Source organism: Quercus suber, unplaced genomic scaffold (genome assembly GCF_002906115.3).
Source record: "Quercus suber isolate HL8 unplaced genomic scaffold, Cork oak 2.0 scaffold_86, whole genome shotgun sequence".
NCBI classification, from domain to species: domain Eukaryota; kingdom Viridiplantae; phylum Streptophyta; class Magnoliopsida; order Fagales; family Fagaceae; genus Quercus; species Quercus suber.
In genome coordinates, this window is record NW_027069551.1 from 103,388 (window position 1) to 127,123 (window position 23,736).

The 23,736-nt window shown below is 36.2% G+C and overlaps 1 protein-coding gene across 1 annotated transcript; it reads right to left on the reverse strand.

Annotated features, from left to right (window-relative positions):
* Positions 1-336: 336 nt before the first annotated feature.
* On the reverse strand, positions 337-22,511 carry LOC112027153 (uncharacterized). The gene is given in 18 exon segments (XM_024059818.2): positions 337-1,910; positions 2,919-3,337; positions 3,574-3,671; positions 4,036-4,101; positions 5,106-5,219; positions 6,352-6,446; positions 7,855-7,916; positions 8,019-8,178; positions 8,771-9,190; positions 13,090-13,297; positions 13,938-13,985; positions 14,131-14,212; positions 14,315-14,981; positions 15,091-15,317; positions 18,089-19,400; positions 19,528-19,786; positions 20,828-21,561; positions 22,102-22,511. Coding segments are annotated over 18 exon segments (6,543 nt in total). The 5' UTR covers positions 22,448-22,511; the 3' UTR covers positions 337-684.
* Between the last annotated feature and the right edge of the window lie 1,225 nt (positions 22,512-23,736).

Genomic DNA, 23,736 nt, shown 5'->3' on the forward strand with positions numbered 1-23,736 from the left:
TTTTATGATCTACGATCTGATCCAGAATCCTATTTACCTTCTACGATCAGATCCTATCTACCTTCTACGATTCTACGTAAAATTCCGATTTTGATAATCTTGTGTAAACGCATAATTCAAGCCTTTGGATTCCATCATTTATGACCTTTGATTCTTCTCAAACACAACTTTTAAATTACGAGTATGTTAATAGCCTTTTCTTTTAGTTTTATTTTTAGCTTATTTATTTATGTATAAATTTTAAATTTTCATTTTAAACTTCATTTTTCTTTAATAGAATTAGACTTTTAGGCCGGCTTTCAACACACAAAAAAGAAAAAAAAACTGCATCCAAGATTCCGAATAGACATAATATCATTAGGTCTCTAGTGTTTCCAACGCAAACATTTAAGGTTCAAATTTTCTGCTGTAACTATTGAATTATCAAAAAAGAAAAAGCTAACTAGAAAATATAAGTCTTACCTATCAAAAATAAGAAAGAAATCACAAATTTGCAACTATATTAAAAAGTAACCTCAGCCAGTGTAACTGGTAACTTGGAAGGAACCGAACCACTATACAGTTGCACCTCTCAAACAAACAAAGCCCTTCAATGACCCCCTTTTTTATCCCCTACTTTCTTTTCCTGCGTCAAAATCCTCAAAAAAAGTATATAAAGTAGCCTATATATAAATAAATATATATTTAAAATCCAGTCAATCCGGAAAAGTGTTTATTCATGGCGCGGTCCTTTCTGTAATTGTTGCTTCTTCCCCCTCCTCCCCTCCTTCCCCTGCCTCTGAAATTCCCCAAATTTCCCCTCACTTCCGTCTCAGAAGCATCAGGCTGCTGCTTATCTTGCTCCTCGTGAGACTCCCTTGGTCTTCCCCCGCCACCCCTTCTTCCCCTGCCCCTCATGTTCCCTACATTTCCTCTCCCTTCTGCCTGAGGAACATCCAATTGGTTATCTTGTTCCTCATATGACTCAGTCAGCTTCTTCATTGCACCAAGAGGAAAGTTGCCACCTCGTCCAAGGCCATAAATGGATTCTTGTTGAGCCTGTGAAATTAATGATGCTTCCATGCTATTCGCAACTGCAACTGAACCTGCAACCTTGTAACTGTAGTTCTTACCATCCTTGACATAGTATTGGGGCTTCCTCTTGGAACCCCACTTTGAACTAGGTGCATTTTGAGCAGAGCTTTCAGTCTCCTGTCCCCAAGATTTCCCTGAATTCGACCTCATTTTGTCACCCAGTATCTCATTCTCCTCTCCTCCTGTCTCTCCTATGCTCAGACCCAAATCATCAAAAGAGTCGTCGTACTCGTCTTCATACTCATACTGCGAAACTATAGCAGCAGCCCTTGTTGAATCTGTTTCAGTTTTGCTATCAAGGATATTGTAATCAGGCAAGTCCATTTGGGACTTCCTGACATATCTCCCAAGATTAGATGAGGATGAAAATGAGGGACCCTCAACCGGTGGCTCCCTAGTTACAGACACTGAACTAGTAGATGATGGTGTAGTAGATTCAATTTTCCTTTTTGGTGATGCAGGTTCCTCGAGTTTACCTTTCCCTTTATCTTTCAAGTTTGCAGTCGAAGCAGATTTAGGCATTGGAATTGTCTCTAGTGAAGAATCCAAGGACTGCAGATCTTCATGGAGTGTTCCCTCTAGAATCCTCTGAATCACATCTTCTGGATTCTGGTTATAGACTTCAAGACAGGCAGCAAGAAAACCTTTACCATAATCAGGGAAGAGGTCCTTTATCTGACTGATTTTGGACTCCATTACTGCAGCATCTTCACCCACCTGTGCTTTGTTACTTGTGATGGGGGTTCTTGTAGAGGATGGCTCCTTAGTAGTTGCCTTTGGAGAATGCATTATCCCAGATAGATACTGAAACTGTTCATCCTCCATGAATATCCATCCTGCACCATGTTTAAACAAACATGAATTGCTACAAGGTCTGAAATCACACTTGAATGGTCCAAGAAAGATATGCTTACAGAAATAAGAAGAATGAAACACATAAGGAGAGAATAGTTATACAACAACCACCACATCCATATTTAGGAACATATGAAAATATGGTATCTGTCAATTCTTCAAATTTTACAAGGGGATAAAAAAACATTGGGTAATAATGTTAGAGCAAACGTATGGGGGATGCCCGTAAATGGCAGGTTCTATACACATTACAAAGAAAGTTTCCAAAATAGGTAAAAATTTCCCGAACATAATATACGTTTTTTCAACTCAACCCATGTGTATAGTATACTGCAACTAAATCTATAATTTTCTGTCTAGCAAGTCCAAAGGATGTCCATCTTACAACTTCCATCCACAAGTCAGTCTCCATAAAAGGCTATATCCCTCAATAAGGTGCTGTCCTAGAGTCATCATGCTGTCCACCTGTTGGAAACCCACACTTTCTGTTATGGTTTCCAGCAAAATTATCAGAAAATCAAATTTTAGGCAAAACTAACCCTTTACTTGAAACAAATGAATAGCAACCAATTGGCCCTTTTTTGTGCCAGTAAGTTGGTGACCTTTGGTTAACATTTTTCATGCAGAGAGATGCCGCACATTTTCATACAAATGTAGACCCAATCAAAACAGAATCAGAGTAACTCTTCCCCATCTTATAAAACAGAAAGAAGTGGAGAGGAAAAAATACACAATTTATGAAGACAGAAAAACACCAAGACACTTACAGATCTAGTTATTTTTCTAACTTAAAAACTTTTTATCCATCATTGTAGCATGTGTAACACAATAAAATCATCTGAATAGCTATACACACAGTACACACCCTGCAGTCTATGATCAGCAACTAAGCATGTCTGTGACTATATTATCTAAACCAAGTAATTATAAATTGATACTTAAGAAGCATTACTGCTAGTAAAAACCTTGTAAGTATGAAAAGCACTAACCAGTATTTTGTAAACTCTCAAGTTTGCTCATTACATTGTGAACCTTTTCAACATTCTGAAGAAAAGTTTCTCTGTTCTGGTTCTCCTGAAATTGTAGGGAAATTCCATTGATCTCCCTAAAAGTTTGAACTAAAATATCTGCCCTTATGAAAGAATCCTCTACATTGGCTGGAAACATCTTTGTGGCAGGTGGAAAAGGAAAGCTATCTCCGAACACTTCAGAGCTTAGATAGCAAATGTCCAATAAATTCCAACCAAACTTGACTATTCTCATTGATAACATCTTCAAGCTTATTGCAACTTTAGATATCATTTCAATTTCATCAGCTTTAAAGATGATCCTGAACCCCCGCTGTAGAGATGGAAGCAATGAATCATGCAACCTTGCAAGTGTGTTCAGCAATTCCTCATTCCCTAAACTGCATGAACAGAGAATCTTCATATCAGAAGGTAACAGAGCTTTGTCTCCCCCCCCCCCCCCCCCCCCCAAAAGGAAAAAAGTAAATAAAAAGAGGGTGGGGGTGAATAGAAAAAGAAAGTAAGTGTAACTGTTATCCTTGATAACAGTTAACCAACCCCAGACAAACTATAGGTTTTATTGTAGAAACACCTTTTACACACCTAGGGGAAAAAATTCCTAGAGGTAAAAAGGTACCTTAACTCAACAGGGCAAGCAAAGTACACAGCTGCAGGTTTGTATGCGGTCACAAAAGCATCCATGGATACAATTGCATCATTAATGAAGTCCATCACCTATCAAGCAAACAACATGATTGAGTAGCATATAATCATGCACCTGCCAATATGTCACAAAAAGTAGAAATAAAATAAGATGAATTTAAGGCTCCACTTGCTGTCTTGGAAATCAATCTGTGACAAGAAATCTTTCATCTAGTTTACCAAATTAACAGCTACAACTTGTTTAATATCATACCATGTTATCAATCTGGACAACAGTGTTAATTGAAAATTTTGAGTGGCAGTTGATTTGACCACATTTATGCAGCATAAAGCAAACTACACGCTAGATACATATGGTTCACAGATATTATAGCATTTTTTTATCTATTGAGGGAAATGATTTAATGCATAACAAGAAGCTACCAAATAGAATCACCTCTAAATAATCAGCATGAAGTCGACTGGTTCCATGGTCTTCACTGCTTCCAGAGGAAAATAGGACCTATACATAATATGAAGTAGAAATTTTCCATTATTATGTAATCAAATTATCTTAAATATACCCTCATTCAAATTCCCACAAGAGAAAGAGACCCACAACCAAATAAAAATGTCCATCTACATTAGCAAACCAGTTCAGTTTAACCTTAACTTTGTGTGCAAAAGTATGAAACCAGTTCATGGAACACTAAAACTCTCACTATATGATTTAAAATACATATCGCAATAATTAACAACAGCCAAGAAAGGGGGAGGGAATTATGGACTCTGTAAAATAATAATCTAAATCCCAAAAGATATAGTTCGAGATAAAGTAAACACTCACTCTTTTATCCCTTATCAGCCTAGAGGCAAGAAGCTTTTAGAGAGAGAGAGAGAGAGAGAGAAAGGGGGGGGGGGGGGGGGTGAGACTGAGACATGGTTTTAAATGAAAACTACAAAAAGTAGTATGCATGAGATTAAAAACATCATCATCATTTTTCTTTCCACAAAGGATACTAGGTAGATTCAAAATAAAGATTGTCGTGCAGCAGAACTCATCCACACAGATGCTAAACCACCTCAATAGTGTTATTGTTTGGCTCAAATATTTGCATAAAAATTCCATAAGAAAGTACAGGTGCAAGTAAAGGGAAAATGTGCATCTTAAAAAGCAGCTTCTAGTTCATTGAAAAAGAATTTTTGAGTTTTCACAATCTTACCCCAAAAGATGTAAGAACACAGAAAACCTTAGGTCTTTGAAAAAAAGCATGTCAAATGAACTTTACATGAAAAAATAATATAGTTCATCTTTACATAGGCATGCAAGCTTAAAAATTGCTTGAACACCAAATCTGCCACAAATTATAAAATTAACAAGTAATTCATGACTGATGGGACATAAGTACATGCAATATAAGAGTTGAACATGACTGCAAGTGGAACCCACATCAATACACAACATTCAGCAACTAATTTCCAATACAGGTTTGCTAAATTAGAACTTTGCAGATTTGGAAAGAATACCTCCAAAGATGAGCTGCAACGTTGATTCATTGTGTGAACAATGCTCAGGAAATGTGACATTACTGCAGTCAAATTATCATGGATCCTAGGCTGTGCTTTTAAAGCATTCCCAACCTGGAGGACATAATGTACCAGAGTGAGAGAGAGCATGTACTTCAATTTAAGGCATGAATCCTTCCATTAATGAATTAGAGAAACAAGTCAAACAACAGATCACAAAAACAGACACCATTTGGCATATCCCACGTCCCTCTCTTGTATGATATACCGCTCCCATTATGTTAATCCCCTACCTCTCTACATTAACATTCAATTTAAAGATCAGAATAGAACTGGCAGCTTCTCAAGTCCGCAGTGTTGGAGTGACTGCCATATTAACCATCTACTCAAGCCCTATAGCCTTGCCAATTCAATGAAAATTATCATGCTTTTTTTTTTCTGAACAAATATTATCTTGAAACATCTCCATCTAGGACTTTTTTTGGGGGGAAGTGAAACATCTCCATCAAGGATACCAGAGGCTTCCAAGCACAAAATCAAGCCCCATTGACAGGTTTAAGGAAAGCAAGATTTTATAGTTTAATTGACTTTGTTGAGGCAATCAAACCAATGAAAATTACATCCATTCAAATTGGACACCGGAGACTTTTCACATATAAATCCCAGTCCAATTAAGGCTTTTCTTTTCGCCACACCAGTTGATAGGTTTAAGGCAGCAAAAGTTCATAATCAACTCACCCAAAAACCTTGCTGATATCAACAAATTGAGAAAGATCCTTCATTAACTCGTCCCCTTGGAGAGTAATTGTGACACTTTAGTTTTATCAATCAACCAATAAACAAGCCTCTATTTTCCCAAAGAAATGGACATTTATGTCTATTTTCTTTTGTTGGTAAGTTACTCACACACCCAGTGAGTTTTGAACCCAAGACCTAAACCTCTAACCATTCTTATGAAAGAAGGCAGTGTCATTTAAGCTAGAGCTCATGGGCAGAATTTTATGTATATATAACCCTCATTAGCAACCAGATGTTATTCATGTCTTCAAGGCTTTCTTGTGTAACTTTTACTAATTTAAGGATCTAGTTCATCCCTCAGAATTTACCTCTTCTCTAACATAATTATGTCACTTTTCTATAGAGAAAGGAAAGCTGGAAACTAAAAAAGGAAAAAAAAAGTCATAAGTAAAACCAAGGGAGAAAGATTTCTGATACAATAGAACATTTTTCCACGGAAATAGCTTACCAATATTCTGGTCAAGTCTTCGTTTTCATGACCATAGATGGCACATATATCTAACAATTTAGGCAAGTCCAGCAACTTCTTTTCCTGCAAAATAACTACAAGCAGAGTTAGTGAACAACAGTGTATCAGAAAACAATATTTTAAAGAGAAAATATATATAAAAACTCCACCCAAAATATGTTACTTATCAGCAAAAGAATTTAACCACTGGTATGATTGGTTAAATAAAACAATGATTGTGGGCAGTTAATTTGGAGTGATATGCTAATATTGGATGCAAATACAATGCTTTATACACATCAACATACTCAAAAACTCTTCACAAATCAGCAGAAGTATTTATAAAATATATGCACATAAACTGATATTAACAAAGATATTTTAAAGATATTTCAGGATTGTGAGTAACCTAAAAAAAAAGGTGCCATTTATCGTAATTGGGTGCAACTTGTCACCAAAAGAGAAAGGGTGCAGAATGTCAATAAGTATGCAACTAGCCATGTGTGTCAGTTGGATTCTTTAAAGATAGATATTTTATATCGCTAAATCACACGTTCAGTGGATCTAGGATCCACAACCTCATCCTCCACATTGCTCTTTTATGGGGAGGAGGTACCATTTAAACAAAAGTTCATTGGCACGTCACGTGTTCGTTATACTCTCAGCCACTACAGTGCTCAACATCATAAATCACATAATTCAAAAAAAAAAAAAAAAAAAAAAAACTATAAAGAATTGCTATAAGGCCAATCCAATCCATCACAAAGGCAATAGATTGGTTTTTCACAGGTTGGTGGGTTGATTTTTTAAAAGACATGGGGTTGGTTTGTTTTAGATTTGGCCTTTTTTCCAAATTAATGAACCCAAACCAACCCCTTATTTTACATATACATATTATATAATATTTTTAATTACTTTGAATTGTTTTTATTGGTGCTCTCATTACACTCTATACACCACAAACACCCAAAATTCTCACACCCTCGCCCGCAATCTAACCCTATTGGGTTTGAATTGCCGTCCATCATCACCCGCACCACACCACCATCAATCCTTCTTTTACATAAATATTATAAAACATTTTTAGTCTTGTAATATATATATATATATATTGTTCACTTTATATATTAGATGTTTAAATGGAAACCTTTTACTAGCTAGTTTAGTTTGATGCATTTGAGTTTTGTTTTTGAAATATTGATTGACCCAAAAAAAAAAAAAAAAAAAAAATCAATTTTAATATTGGAGATAAATGGCCTAATGGGCCTGACAAAAAAATCCAACCCTACAAACTCAATCCAATCACTAGTGGGTTGGTTTGCTTCAGTTATTTTTATAATAATGGCTTGATTTGGGTTGGGTAAGTTCCCAACAAAGAGAGGATGGTTTAGATTAAAAAAGCCCCCAAACCAAAACAAACTAACCCATTCACGCCTCTAAATACCTTTATCAACTAGAAAAAACTGTGCACGTAAATTACAGAGTATAAGAGAGATGACCCACCTCCATGATCTTTTGGACTAAGACTATCAGCAGCCCGAGCACCAGGATCTCTATTAGAAGATCTGCAACAAAAAGAAATTCCAATCTAGTTGGTGATGCGAAGAGATACCATGAAAATAGAGATTATAATTCAACATAGAAACTACTTAAAAATTGAAACTTACATGCGATACAATACCATAAAGACACGGCGGCTTAACTCAAGCTCTCCAACAATGACCCCTGCAACTATTCCCTTTGCTCCACGATGAGGGAAGTCATACCATCTGCTCCTAAACTGCAGGAAGCTATCCAAAAATTCATGCAATGAAGAGTCCCTAGCCACTGAGAAAAATGGGAAGTGTAAGAGACAGAAAGAATATTCAGATTTACCCGACCACAATGACAAATTTTGAGGCAAATGCATATTTGTAGGTAAACCAACATAACCTCTTTGAGAGCATGAAGCCAATATTATGTAACATACTTACAAACACCAAAATCACTCTCATTAGAGAGGCGAACATGGTAGCTGGTACCATATACACAATGCCCTGTTTATCCTAATCCACAATTCTTAAAGTCAATCACCTCCCACACAAGACAACCAATTATGAAAGACCTGCATTTTTTTTTTTATATAACATAGGGAACCTTTCTAAAGAAGAGCCCTTTAAACTCGCCTTTAGCCCGTAAAACCTATGAGCAACAAACCCCACCAGCCAAAACTAGTTGTCATTACCAATAAGATTTTGAATACAACCAAGACATGCCAACTAAGATCAATTCCCCCAGTTTGTGTAGTGGTACTTGCATCAATGTCCATAATAGGCTAATAGAATCAAATGTTAACTCAAATACCCACACTATATTATCCACTCTACAACAAAAAGTACAGATATCATTTTACAAGAGAAAAACAAAGGCAATAAATTACCTTCTCTCCAAAAGTCTCTAGGATTGAGCTTGAGCAAACGAGACAACTCCCTATTCAAAAGATCCACAACACTCTGAGACAACAGTGCATCCGATCCAGCTTCGTTTGGGCCGAGCCCAGCCGCCACCGCCTCGTCTTGGGGCAAGTAATTTACGAAATTGCCACTCGCAGCTCTTCTCGACACCAACTCTCCGCTCTCCCTACTCGTTGTCGTCGACGCTGCCGCCGCATCCGATTGCTTTGAAAGCGATTGCCTGAGAGAAGATGAGAGCGTGGAATTGGGATTGGGGTTTGGTTCTTTTGGAGCTGAGTTGTGATTTTTGGGGACGAATTTCTTCTGGGTGGTTTTAGTGAAACCCTTGTTTCCGTCTTGCCTATTGTTAGCATATCGATTCGACATTTTTTGGGACCAAGAGAGAGTTTTTTTTTTTTCCCCCGATTCTGAATTTGTATTGAGAGTGATTATTAAGCCACACAAAGTTGAGGCTTCTGAATATCTTTGGTCCCTCGATTCTCTTCCATTACATTGTTTTGAAGAATAATATGGGAAGTGGGAACCGGCGTCGACTCCTCGAGTTTTGCACTTTTGCTTTTGATAAGGCGACATTTTGCCTTAATAGACTTGTGGTAACAACCAACTTACAAAATTTGGCTAAATTGCATTATTTAGTATTTACCTCCCATAATTTTTGAGATGGTTCAAATTAAATCCTAAATTTAAAAAAATTTAATTAAAAAAAAATTTATTCAAGATAAAAATTATACTTGTAAGGACGTGTTTTACTCCACAGCCCAAATGGTTTAGATAATGGCCTAATAAGCTCAAAACAATGAATTGATTAGAGAGTGGGTCTGATATTGAACGTTCAATGAGTTAAGATGATGCTAATCACAATGGGCTAGTTGGTATTGGAATGAACAAGACAAATAGTTTGACCAATAAAAGTTCTTCACAGTCAAGTCAGAGGAAGATATGTTCTTATATATTTCTCTTTGACTTATACAAAAATTACAGTTCTTGGTTACATAGTGATTTTTCTCTTTTTCTGATGATCCCTACTGTAATGGAGTTCTTCCCTTTTATATTCACTTCCCCTCTTTCATCTCAGCCCTCCACGTGTAGGTTAGATTGTTAATTTTCTTGATATTTGTCCCATCAGTACATTCCTGAAATCTTTGTGTGTAGCTATAAGACTAAAAATTACTGTTCAGGTATCACTTTCATATTAATGTGACCAGGGAGTTAAATGCAGAGTATTCAATGCGGTGGTAGCAACGTTCTTCCCATATATTTCTCAATTTTCTGTTGTCTCATCTCTTTCTAATGCTTATCCTTCTAAGCACGATTGCCTGTTGCCCAGTACTCGATGGGTGGTCAGACTTTAGGCCTCTGCACTGTTGGGCGAGGTGGTATCGCTCCTCGAACAACGTCACCTGCTCATCATAACCTGGCCTCTTCCTCAGCCCAATATCTATTTGCTTTCATTTGTACTTGTCTGTTCTCGGGCTATTTGATGTTCTCGGGCACGGCCTATGGTCAAATATCCTTATTTGGATCCTTCATTTCTACAATACTCTAACCTAATCTAAGTGTATATGTGCATGAATTTCTCTCTTGAAAACTTGAATCCCAGCTCTTACCTCTCACACTCCACAAAACACTTATATTTGTAGAGTGATCATCGCACTAAAGGTGCATAAAATTACCAAGTTTTTAAATTGCTCCGATTTGTCCTTCTTTATAAGTCACTATTAATAAAAACTAAAAAGTAATTAAAATTTACATAAGGTATCATTAAACCCTATCTAGATAACAAAGATATTGGTGATTTGGCTCCTAGGGAGATTTAAAAAAAAAAATTATTGATGTAAATCAACTTGGGGTTCATACTTCATGGGCTATATTAGTTGGAACAAAATTGAACCAAACGTGTGCTTCTTTCTTACATTTGGCCATTCTTGCTAATGCATGGGCTATCAAGTTGTCCTTGTGCTGTGTACGTGCAAATCCAACCCATTCGTACCCCATGTAACATCATTTATAATATGTCCAAAGAATGTCATGCAGCTCTCTTCCTCATTAAACAATATCGTCATTATCTCTGAATCATCTTTGAAAATTGCCATTTTATGCTAATGTCCTTGGCAAAACTCATTGCTCTTCAGGCGGCCACTTGACGTAGAGAGAAGTAGTCACTTGCTCTGTAAAAAAGACAACCATTTGACACTACCATAGTTTTCAAGACTCTTTAACTTTTATTATATGGTATATAATTAACTCAATCTTTTAATGAGTTTATATTTTAGTTAATTAGTAAAGACACAAATATAAAAAATAAGTATCGCAATAAAATTAAAATAAAATTGTGGGGATGAGGAACCGAAGAGGGAGAACCATAAAATAGAACCAGCCCAAGGGGCAATATGTCCCAACTATATGTCAGGACAGGTCCAGATCAATTTGGATATAAGATTGTTTGAGAAACTGAGAAGAGCAGTACGCCCAAGGAGCCCAAGGGACAAGTACTCCTCGGGGGACCAGAGATTGACCATCAAGTCCACAATGCTAAGAGCCGAGGAGGGAAGGAGAAACGTGCAAGTAAAAAAATGGGGAAGTTTCTAAGTACCCATCACCTCTACATTCAATACACTGCACCAACTCAACTGACCACATTAATGGCAAAATGACCCCTAAACAATATCCCCACAACTTGTAGCACATTCTACCACTTTCCAGCAAAGCCTTAATGGGACAAGCATCCAAGTGAAGATTAGTAACTATCTAAGTGGAGGGTTGAAATGTAATCCAGGTAGCTATATAAGGAAAATGGACTCCTCTAAAATGGAGAATAGAAAAAAAATAAAAATAAAGAAGAGAAGTATAAAGTCTAATCAAAAACTTTGTAATCAAGAAGAAAATATTATATGTACTAGTGATCCTTGGATGGAGAATTGATATAGAAATCTTTGCTTTTTGTACTATTATTCTCTCTTAAATTGAATAACTTTAGCATTTGACCTCTTTTTAAATCGTTTAGCAAAACCAACAAGGGTTAAAAGGTCGGCCTTGATAACCTACCTATACAAATCAATTGTATTGGGCCACCATATAATCCCTACCCATATAACTTGGGCCGGGCCTTTGAATTAGCCCCCTACAAAAATAATGCAAGTCTTTTATCAAAACATTCAATGTAATTTGTCAATTTGGAATATATTTTTTTCTTCATGCATTTAGATATACCATTTTGCTTAAAGTTTATTTGTTAATTTACTGAAAATTGATTGAATATACTGTTTTGCTTAAACCTTATATGTAAAGAAAAAATATCATGCAAGCAAACAAATTAAAAAGCTAAAAGAATAAGATGTTACCAAATAGACACCAAGTTTTCACTTTTTAATGCAAGTAGTCTTTGCATTTAGTTGACTGTTTGAGACTTTCTTTCCCCCTTTTTTATGCAAGTTTTTTTACACGACGAGATAATTAACTTCATATTTTAGATATCAGATCATTTTTACAAAGTTGTTATATGGAATTAGTTGAAAAATAAAAACAAAATTTATATTATACATTTATAAAGCTGATATAAAAAAGTCAAAGAAGTGACAACTCTGTTTTAAAGATTCATATTAGCAATAATTAAATAATTAATTAAAAAGATAAAGAGATAATAAATGATAGACTTAAACAAGAGGTTTCTTTGTTGGAATTTTTTTTTTTTTTTTTTTTGGGTGGGGGGAGGGGGGATGGGATCATTTTCAGAATCCAATCTTACTACCTTTTAAAATATCGGAATAAGAATATTTAAACATATTAAAACAAAAATTGAACATTCTTATAAGTTCAAAATGGGTCACTGCTGGAGATTGCTGCGACCAGCTGAATTTCTTATGCTTCAACTTTAAATTCCTGAAAAGTCCCAAAAATACTTTGAACATTATCATTTGCAGGTGCTGAAATCTTTGAAAACTTTCTATCCAAAAAAAAAAAAAAAAACCTTTGAAAACTGTACAATACAAGAACATATTTTGTACCGTATAGGACATACATAATTGTCTCCTCGAAAAAATATGGATTGTTGACCCATTAGTTTCCGTCTTGACAAAAAAGTGAGTCCCAGCTTGTGGTAACAACAAAATTGATAGGCAGAATGAAGCATCAACTTCTTCTTTTTTGTTTCTTAAGTTCCTAATTAGTATCTAATTCTACATGCATGTATGACTTGCTTTCCAACATAAGTCAAACACCATTCTGAAGTTGTAAAAAATACCATTCTTTGGAGATGAACGGCTCTATTCTAAGCTTCCAACCATTCAAACTTACGCCCATTCCAAGTTTGTTTCCTTAGGCAAAACCAACGCAATCAGGCAATCGGATGAATTAGGTGCAATGGAGAGCATGGAACATGCATCATGCGAGTAGGGAAGTATGAAGAGAAGCCTTGCCCAAATGGATTTTGCAGCTGGGATCTTGATTACTCCTGCACATTCTCTCTGCTTCAAGTACGATATGAAATCCTGAAACTGCAGAACACATTTTTAAGATTAACAAGGTTTTGCAACAGCATCTCACTGATTATAGAACCAGGTTTTGTTACACTTCAGAAGGAACTAGATACGCATTAGATTAGGATACTGAGCAAAGCTAAGGAGTTCACGACTTCATGAATGCAATATAACTGATATCTCCTAGCTAAATGAAAAGTTTAGGAAGGCAAACTATGAAATTAGTAGTTGCATGAGCACATTAGGGCTCTTATTAGAGTTTATTTATAGGAGATATCATAAATTCTATGCATTGCCCAGTACCTTATGTCAGTCCTACCAAAGCAGGGTCTTGTGAGGGGAGATCTTGATATGGTCCTATCCTTCAGCATTCCTGCATGAAGTGGCTCCTCTCAAGAATCGAATCCCCAACCAAAAACTTTTACCATCACACCAACCAATGGCCCCTATCCTAATCCAAAACATCATATTTGGAAGGAGCTTTTATGGTAACAATTAATTGCTCTTTGGGTGATTCACAAAATCTAAAGTAGCTTTGATTAGAATTGAGTCTCCCTAGACATGATATAACTAACCACTACACCAGAGAGTGGCATTGGCTTTGAGGTATGATTTACTTTCATAAAATAAATACAGAGCCAAGATAAATAAAACTTACGCCTTTATGGTCGCCTGCAGAAGATGGAAGCAGCTGACAGACCTCCCTCTGCATCATGTGTCAAAGCAAAAAAGAATCACAAGTGAAATTAGAATATTAACTTTTTTTTGGGGGGTTGGCGGAGGGGTATACACATGCACTTCAATTTATTCTCAACAAAAATCCAAAGGTTGAAAATTATTTAAGGACTCACTTTATGTGGTGGGGTACTAGTGAATGTTGATTTCACATGACGGAAATCTGTGCGTTTGGACATGTCTAATTTAGCAGGCCATCTGCACCAAGCATTATCAAGAAAACTTATCATTAGAAATTTGTCCCAATTCAAATAAAATTTCATCAGATTAGCAATTTAAAAAGGGAATTGAAGTCCTTACTCAGCAGGCTCAGAAGTGGGGTTTGAATATTTGCAAATATCGGAGTCCAATTTATGTGCATAAACTGTGCAGTAATGAACCCCACTTTTACATAATGTGCCCTGCCACTGATATTCCGGACATTGCCCAGAACTTTCCATATTGGATGTTTCTGAAACAGGTGGAGGTGGAGGGGGAGGGGGAGAACTAGGTGGAGGTGGCGGTGGAGGTGGGGGTGGCTGTGACTGAGGCAAAGGAGGTGGAGATGGAGGCAATGGAGGTGGCATTTCAGGCTGAGGAGGTGGTAGGGACATTAAAGGCGGTGGAACTACAGGCAAGGAAAACATTTGGTCAAAATGCTGCAATGGAGTTCCTTGTATCTGTGCGAGTGGAGTTACAGAGGCAGGTATAAAAGGTGCATTACCATGAAAATTATTAGGCATTACACCTGGAGAGACTGGGTTCAAAGGCATATGATGATTTAAACCCCGTGCATCCCAGGGACTATTTGGTGGAAGGTAAGCAGGTCGCATAAATGGAGATGAATGAATTTGCTGTGGTGGTGGAATTGGAGGTCCCCGTGTTGCCAAGGGCATGCATGGAATGTTCCCAGGAGCAGAATGTAGCTCGACTTCAGGTTTCTTATATGTCCACATTTGTTCAGCAGTGCCAGAAACAACATGACTACCTAAAATAAAATCATTTCATATAGAATCCTTCAGTGATATGGAGGGGAAAAAAATTTAATTAAAAAAAAAAAAAAACTTTTTTTTGTATTTCTATATATAATTTATCACCTCCTTGTGAAGGATCGACCACTACTTTATTGTCATAACCATCAACTTTTCTCACTCCAATTTCAGGCATTTCTGTACTACCAGAAACTGCCCAGTTTGACTGAAATGAATATCCACCTTGCGCAGTGTTTATATGATTATCAGGTTTCATTCTGGGGGATACAAGCTCCCTAGAGCTGCTCTCGTGTTTCACTGGGAAAGGTGCAGGATGGTGCTTTCCTGGTTGACTGTTCATAGGAGGAAAGTTCACCAAATCATCTAGGGGTTAGCATGGGCAAATCATCTCATTAAAGAACTCAAAAGGATGTGACAAGAAATATAAGCATAATTCTAGAAGTTCAAACAATTTAATCCTGGCAGATTACATACTGCTACAAAAGCAAAGAGTTTTTAAGCAAGATAGAAATAACCAACAGAAATACAAGAACAATGCTTCATTCTCAACTCCAAATTCAATAAAAATATGTAGTTTTGGGCATACTTCAATATTTCATCTTAAAAATAAGGCATGGAACACATTAAATTTTAAGGATAAAATAGCAAAGAATAACAGTATCAAAACAAACAAACCAAAATGAAAGGTCAGGTGCAAAACATACTAGAATGAATGAGTCACATTTCCATGAAGCAACAAAATTTTAAATATACTTGAACAAAGTAAGTTACACAGGCAACCAATGAGTGTTGTACCCATTACCATACCCTCCATACCATTCTCATTGGGGAGGAGATACGTTGTCAGCAAGAGCTAATTGGCTGAACAGAATCAGGATTTTTCTTTTTTAAAATTAAAACCCATTCTGGGTTGAGAGGCCAGTAGTGTTGTTAAAAGCATGCTTAGCCGTGCTTAAAGCTCAAAGCCCTAAGGTCTTAAACACTTTGCTTGGCCAAAGCGAAGCTCATTTAATAAAGTGCACCTTAGGCATGCTTTTTTGGCACTTTTTGAAGAAGCACAAAGCATGCCAAGACACACTTTTTTATTTTATTTATTTTTTGATAACATAGGGAGCCTTTCTAAAGAAGAGCCCTTTGGACTCACCTCTAGCTAGAAAAACCTACGGCCAACTGATCCCATCCACTAGAACCAAGGCATGCTTGTTTATTTTATTTCTAAAAAAGATATAAATCATTAAAATTAGTTGCTCAATCCTTGGGTTATGACATGGACCATAGATTTATTATAGAAATACTATTCTTAAGGTATTGTATTACACAAGCGATATTTTTATTTTCAAGGCTAATTACCATTCTTGTACTTTTTTGGTCTTTGCCTTTAAATAGGTGTCAATAGAACCATATACCTCATTGGATCATAACTTTTTTTTTTTTTTTTTGATAAGTAACGAAAAAAAATTTATTAAGAAAAAACTAGCCAACCTAGGTACATTGGGATGTATTGTGGGGGCAAAAATCAAGAACCAAAATTACAATAATCAAATAAAGTGGGAAGGGAAAACAAGAAAAATGTGAGCCACAACCTCATCATGGTTATGTATTTTTATAAAGTATATTTGGATTCAGCTGATTGCGTCTGCACGTTTCACGTTTGGCGTTTCCTCTTTTTTTTTTTTTTTTATGCACGCGTTTCAGGAGACAAAAAGCACTGTTCAGTGGGTCCTATGCACTGTTCAAGGGACCCACAAGTACTTTATTCATAAATAAATAAAAATGGGTCCCACGGCACTATTCACACAATTAAAAATTATTTTGCTACAGTGTTTTTAGTTTTCAGCAAAATAAGCTGTATCTAAACAGACCCAAAGTACGAGAGAATTATATAAAATGTTTGAAAAATGTGCACTTTACTTTAATCAAGCGTGCGCTTTGCGTCTAAGATCCAAGAGGCCTATGTGCTTTAGTGCATTTGGCGCTTTTTACCAACGCTAGAGTTTAGAGTTGTTGGAGCTCATTAGTGCTTGCTTCTTGCCTAATAATTAGTTTACATATTATAACGTTGTCACCTCTTAGCCATGAGCATCTATTATAGCATGAGCACCTGGATATATAATCCATAGAATAGGCCACGGCTATAAGTGGGAAAATTTTATAAGATTGCTATAAGACTAGCTGCTCTATGGTATGCTATCCTCTATGGTACTGAATGTTAGGCTGTTAAAAAGCAACATATACATAAAATAAGTGAAGCTAAAATGAGAATGTTAAGATAGGTAAGATAAGATTCGAATTAAGGAAATTTGCTCAAAGGTAGGGGTGGCTTTATTGATGAAAAAACAGGAGAGTCACTTAAGATAATTTGGTCATGTTTAGAGAAGAGTGATTAATGTACCAATAAGAACTAGTGAGTTGAGTCTAGTTGAGAACCAAAAAAAGGTAGAGGAAGACCAAAACTAACGGTAATCTCAAGTGTAAAAAAGGACATGTTAATTAAAGAAGTAATAGAGAAAATTTCCGAATATAATAACATGGTGGAAAAATACACATGGCCACCCTAAGTAGTCAGTTGAGAATCCATAGCCAACCACAAAAATTTTGGGACTAAGACTTGACTGTTGTTGTTTTTGTTGTTTTGTAGGCCATGGCTTGGTCAAAATGAAAAAAAATTAACTATTTAGAGGACACAGAACATGACTTTCTACTTTCACACAAAGGATTTAATAAAAGTTATTCCTTAGATTCATATTGTTTTCTGATTGGTAAATTACACACACCAAGTGATCTATAACCCACAACCTCATCTTCCAACAAGTGGAGGAAGTATCGTTTGAGCTAGAGTTCGCTGGCCATATGTTAGTGATTTATATTGTTCCTTTTACTTTTTACTACGAAGTGGAGAGACCCATCTTTTAAGTATGGAATATATTAGGAATTTATGCAATCCAAATACTTTGTCAATGGAAGAAACTATGGACAAGAATCACTAACTTCTATAACACAAAGGGTGCAAATAACACATGAACAAATCAAATTGAATATGCCATAATGATTCAGTATCAAAAGATAAGAATTTGAATTAAAAAACAATTGAAGAAATTCAAACCTGAATTCTATCTGAAAGAACACTCCAGGACAACCACGGAGATTCTTCAAAACTGTAATTGCAGCATCTACACTGCTACATTCAACAAACCAACCACATCCCATCTGCATATTTGCTCGTGTCAACCTGACTACAGACCCAACATTGCCCACAGCAAGACTACAAATGGCCATTAGCTCATCATCTGTAAGGAATGGGGAGTTAATATTAGGAAAATTAATCCTAAGAGTACTTGATGACACTTTATCTTCTTCCCTCATCATAGCAGTATGGCTGTTTCCTGATATATAACTGTCAAAGTAGCTTGAGCTTTGATTGATATTATATTTAGCACGTAATGATGAGAGTAAGGAAGATAAGTGAGACATCCTCTTCCTACAGCTGTCAGCAGGGCTCCCTGGTATAGTTCGAGTGTGAGGTGATCCAATACTACTACTAGACATGTTTCCAAGGTTATTGATAGGCCCTGCAACATTAGCAGGAGGTGCCCGATAATTACTTCTTTCCATACGATGCTGTCTGAGATGGGCCATTACAGATGCAGCTTCTTCAGGAGTTTCAAATTCCATCAGTACAGCACCTTCATTGCTAAGCTCAGTAACCATGTAAGGACCCTTATAATGCACTTTCCTTGATTCATGCAGGATCTCATCCTTGGCCCATTGGCTTGAAACGTTTCCAACATAAACATGAGAACTAGAACCAACTGCAACTCCCTTCATCGAACCCCTAGTACCCAGTCCTACATCCATGAACTTTACGCGCCATGGAAAATGCCGTCGCATATAGTCCCGAGCCTTTATGGCATCCATGATGCTTCTGTACTCAATCAAGGAAAATCCTTTCATTGGAAAGAAAAAAAATTGTTCTATTGGACCAAACCTCTCAAACTGAAACCTTAATTGAGCTTCAGATGCATCAGATCCTGAAAAACCTACCCAGAGCTGTTTGGAAGCAGAGACAATATCCATGGCTGCCGGTTCCCCATCAGAGTACCAAACAATTTGAGTTGTTGTGGTAGTACATGGTATTGTCAAGTTATGTTTAGGAGATGCCAAAGAATTATGTAGGCCTCCACTGGAGGATCTCATGGTAGATAAACTGAAATCCATATTTGAAACCTGATTCTTCTCAACATGAAAAAAATTATTTCTACCTTCAAATGAATTACTCCTGAAGTCTGATGGCGTTCTTCTGGGTGAAAGCCTCTGGTGGTTCAATAGGTCCCTGGAAGACCTGCCATGTGACAAATCTCCATGCTCACCAGACTCAAAATCCATGGACCTCAAGCCCCCAATGTCATGAGCAGAACCTGTATTTAAGCAGCAATCAGATTCAAGATGAATTACAGACTCACAAAGTTTCAAATATGTTTGCAAACTTTAACAGAAAATGTATAATATATGGTCAATCATGGATTCTTAAATAACCTTTCTTACCAGATAGATCACTGGAGTGCTCACGTTGATTAGAGATCCTAGGCACCAGATATTGTTGATTGATGTACTTAGTTGGATCAGATTCATCCGCATCACTGTCTACCAGACTGTTTTCTACAGACATTAGTTCTTCATATGATTGAATGATCCTTTTCATATCTGACATAATTTCTGAAATAGTATTAGAAAACGATACATTAGTTAATTTCTTGTACTTTGAGAAAATCCATCTCTGCAATGATCGGTCTTTTTCAAGAACCTGCACAAAAGAAGTCCCAGTGGAAGACATTATTAGTCCAGAGCATAAATTACTGAACATGCATACTAGAAATTCAACAGAAAATTGAAAAGTTCTTTAAACTTGTCTAATCTTTAACCACAATTTGAGATATCTGTGCTTTTGGAAATCTGCCATTCATAAGGCAAGGATTATGTGCTTATTTTTAAATAAAAAAAAATTATTTACAAAATAATAAATAAAAAATTTTATAAAAAAATGTGAAGAAGAAAAGGGAAAAAAAATTACTTTTATGATTAAATACTAGCGCATATAGGAGCACCATCATCTTGTCAATTGCAACAACAAAAAGCCAACCAATGCCAACCAATTTTCAGAACCAATTAGATTTATTAAAAGCATTTATTTTTATTTTTAAAATTAATATTTTTTTAATATAAGAATATAATTAGAAGTAAAAATTATCTATGCACATCAGAATCATGTAAAAAAATGGGACGCATCTTTCAAAAAAAAAAAGATTAAAGGAGTCAATTAGTCGTGAGTAATTCCACATTAATACATTTGTTAAAGCAAACTTACTTGCTCTTCCAGTTACAGGTGAATATGGGATTCAAGTTCAATTAAGCCTAGTTTATGGTTCTGCAGAACCTTTTTTTTTTTTTTTTTTTCCATAAGATTTATGTTTACCTTCTATAATAGTCAAATACACATTTTCTTGAGGTCATACAAATTCATATATGAATAGCATCTCTCATGAAATATGCGTCATGCCATGTTTTCCACAAAAGTCACTACATGAAATGCTAAAAATAAGGGGAAAATACATTAAATAAATATCTAACAAAGCCACAAACCTGACATTTAAGAGAGTGAGAGAGAGAGAGATCACAATTGACACTATATTATATATATATATATAGTATGTATGTATGTATGTATGTCTAAGTACACGTATTTGATATGCAATAACCCTTAGAGAGATTGTGCATCTAATGAAAATAAAATCCTAATCTAGTAGTCAAAAATATTTTTTCACATAAAACAAAAATTACTAATTACCATAGCCAACAAGCAGCTCTTTGGAACAGGTGATGATGCATCTACCGAAACACAGTTGCCATCTGATACTAGCTCCTCATTGCTTCCGGTGCTTTTGTCAACAGAACCAGTACATTGTTTAGATCCATCACTAGTTTTACCCAACACAGGAGCCACATCTTCAACAAGCTTGCTTGTCACCAGACTTAGAAAATATTGACCCTCTTTATTAACTCCCTCTGCTACACTGATGTTAAAGAATTCAAAAGATGCTGCAAGCAAGTTTTTAGGGCAACGAAAGAAAATACGGAGCAAACTTAACACACGGAATTTGGATAGCTTAGTCAATGAAGATACATCTTCATCTGAAAACTTTTGCTTAAGCTCAGCAAAGATGTCCGCAGAATCTTGCATCTTCAAAATTTCTTTGTCAACAATCTGAATGATATCCTTTCCCTCAAACGATGATACAAAGAAAGAAAGCACATTTTGAAAAACCGCAAAGCAAATGCCTCGAATGACAGACGACGTTGGTGCCTCTGAAGAAGCGGTGCAACAGATATCAACTAGACCAAAGATACAGGCTTTAGCAGTCAAAAATGCAACCCCATCAGCATCCTCTCCTCTATTTATCACTGCCAAAGCCCAGTTATGCATGTTGATAACAACTTTTGCCGCTGCTTCAAGAGCAGTTGGACAATGTGATGCATATCGAGGGATGAGTTCCGCCACTATACGTTGTACACTAGAACAACCTGCAAAGCTAGCAGTCAATATAAAAGTAGTCAGTTCAAAAGAAGCAACATATTCATAAATTGTGTGCAGCGCCACGGCAGTATAAGACTCGAAATGAGGCTTAAGGCTTATTGTAAGTAGTGAAAAAGGACATGTCAATTAAGGAAGTAATTCCAATGGCAAAAAGAGAATATTTATGTGTGTGTGTGTGCACACGCGCGTGTGTGTGGCCGACTCTGACTAATCTATTGAGGATCCATAGCTGGCCCCAAATAATTTGGCATTAAGGCTTGGTTGTTGTTGTTGTAATGATTTTTTTGTAGGCCTATTGGTTGGTAGTACTCCCTTAACATCTAACAAATGGCAGCACTGAATTGAATTCATCCTATATCTAGCTTTTCTTTTCTTTTCTTTAGGATTCTCATCAACCAAACAGAGAGTTAATTGATAAATTCACTTAAAAACTCTTCCACCAAAACAAGTTCACAATGCTGAAATTGAAACTAGTATGCTACGAATTGAAGCCAAAATAGCAATAGAAGAAATTGTAAAACCCTAACCTCTGGAAGCGGTGATGAGGGAAAGATAGGCCTGTTCGAGGTCGGGCATGGAAGCAGCAGAGTCCTTGTGTGAAAGGCAAAACCTAATACGCTTATAGCATTCGTGAACGCTTCGAATTTCGTCTCTGTTTCTCCTTCTGATGAGAATTTCCTCCTGAGAGAGCGGTGGTGGTGTTGACGGTGGAGCTATGGGGCTCTCCTCGTGCTGGGGTAGGGATTGTGGTGGTGGAGGTGGTTGTGAAGGTGGCTCCGACGGTGGTGGTGGTGGAGGAGAAGAAGGAAGAGGCGGTTCTGATAAGGGCTCGTATAGCTTTCGCTTCTTCAGAGGCTGCTCCGCCGAGGCCATGGCCAGAGAGACAGAAAGAGAGTTTAGGGGCACACAGTCCCGTGCTCTCTTTTTTATGTAACTGTGAATAATGTAGTCCGAACTTTCAAGATGGGAAAAAGTAAAATCTAAATTGCAATTTTAACCCTTAAAATTTAGGATTATTTTCATTTTGGTCCCTTATGTTTAGGATTTTTTTAAAAAAAAATTTATTCTATAAAGTTTGATTTTACTTTCAAAATGGTCATTCTATCCTTGGTAGCTAGACTTGCTTCAAGTGTCTAATAAGCTTGTAGGCATATATTTTTACCTAATTGTGTAACCCAAAATAATTAAGAGAGAATAAAAATCAGACTATAAGAAATAGGGTTCGATTAATGTATGCCTTTACAAATCCGTTTTTGAAAATTTTTTATCAAGAATTGAAATTTTTTTCAAAAATGATATACTATTGTGTGCCATTAGGGCACACATTAGTAAAATCTTAAGAAATAAAAGAAAACATTGAAACCCATTTCCCCCATCTCCTCTAATGGCTAAAAGACCTTTCTCCTCTTTGTTTTCTAATAGCCCAAATAAAACTCTCTCTCTCTCTTTCTCTCGCAAAGTGATAGGCGTGAAACTTAAAACGTAACTTGTTCAGATATATCTCGAGTTGACTTAATTGCAGCAAGTGCAACTCATTATCATAATCAACCCTTGGCAACGGCATGGGTGTGTTCTAAACAATTGGTCTTTATTGTTAGCCCCATATTTGTTACGAGTGTTCTCATTCTTGTATTTATAAGCTATTGTAGATATCTTTTAATATCATAATAGATGAGCCTATTGTAGACATGAGTCTTATCTATGTCACATGCACGCCTCACCCCCACCAAATCTCATCAAAAGCTTGTGGACATGGATAAGTTTTACATTTGACCTTTTTACTTTTCTATCTTTTTGGGTTTTTATAGCCAGTTATAACTATTTGGTTGAATCCATTGTAGCTTAGCTTTCATCATAAGCTAATATATTATTTTATTGTTTTTTTGACCAAACTAGTGGCTTATTTAATGTCCAATCACAACACTTGAACTCGTTATGGATGTCTCAATCATAACATTAAAGTGTTGTTCCTTGGGGTATTTTAATATTAAATAATTAAAATGAATAAATGTTATAACATATATGTAAAGATGTGGGAGATGAGGAGTTAGTGAAAAATATTTAATCACACATTGAAAAGGAGATAGACTATTTTATTCTTTTTAATTGTGGTGATTAATAGGCTAAAATGTATTGACTCAAATATTGGGCTAGATACATGC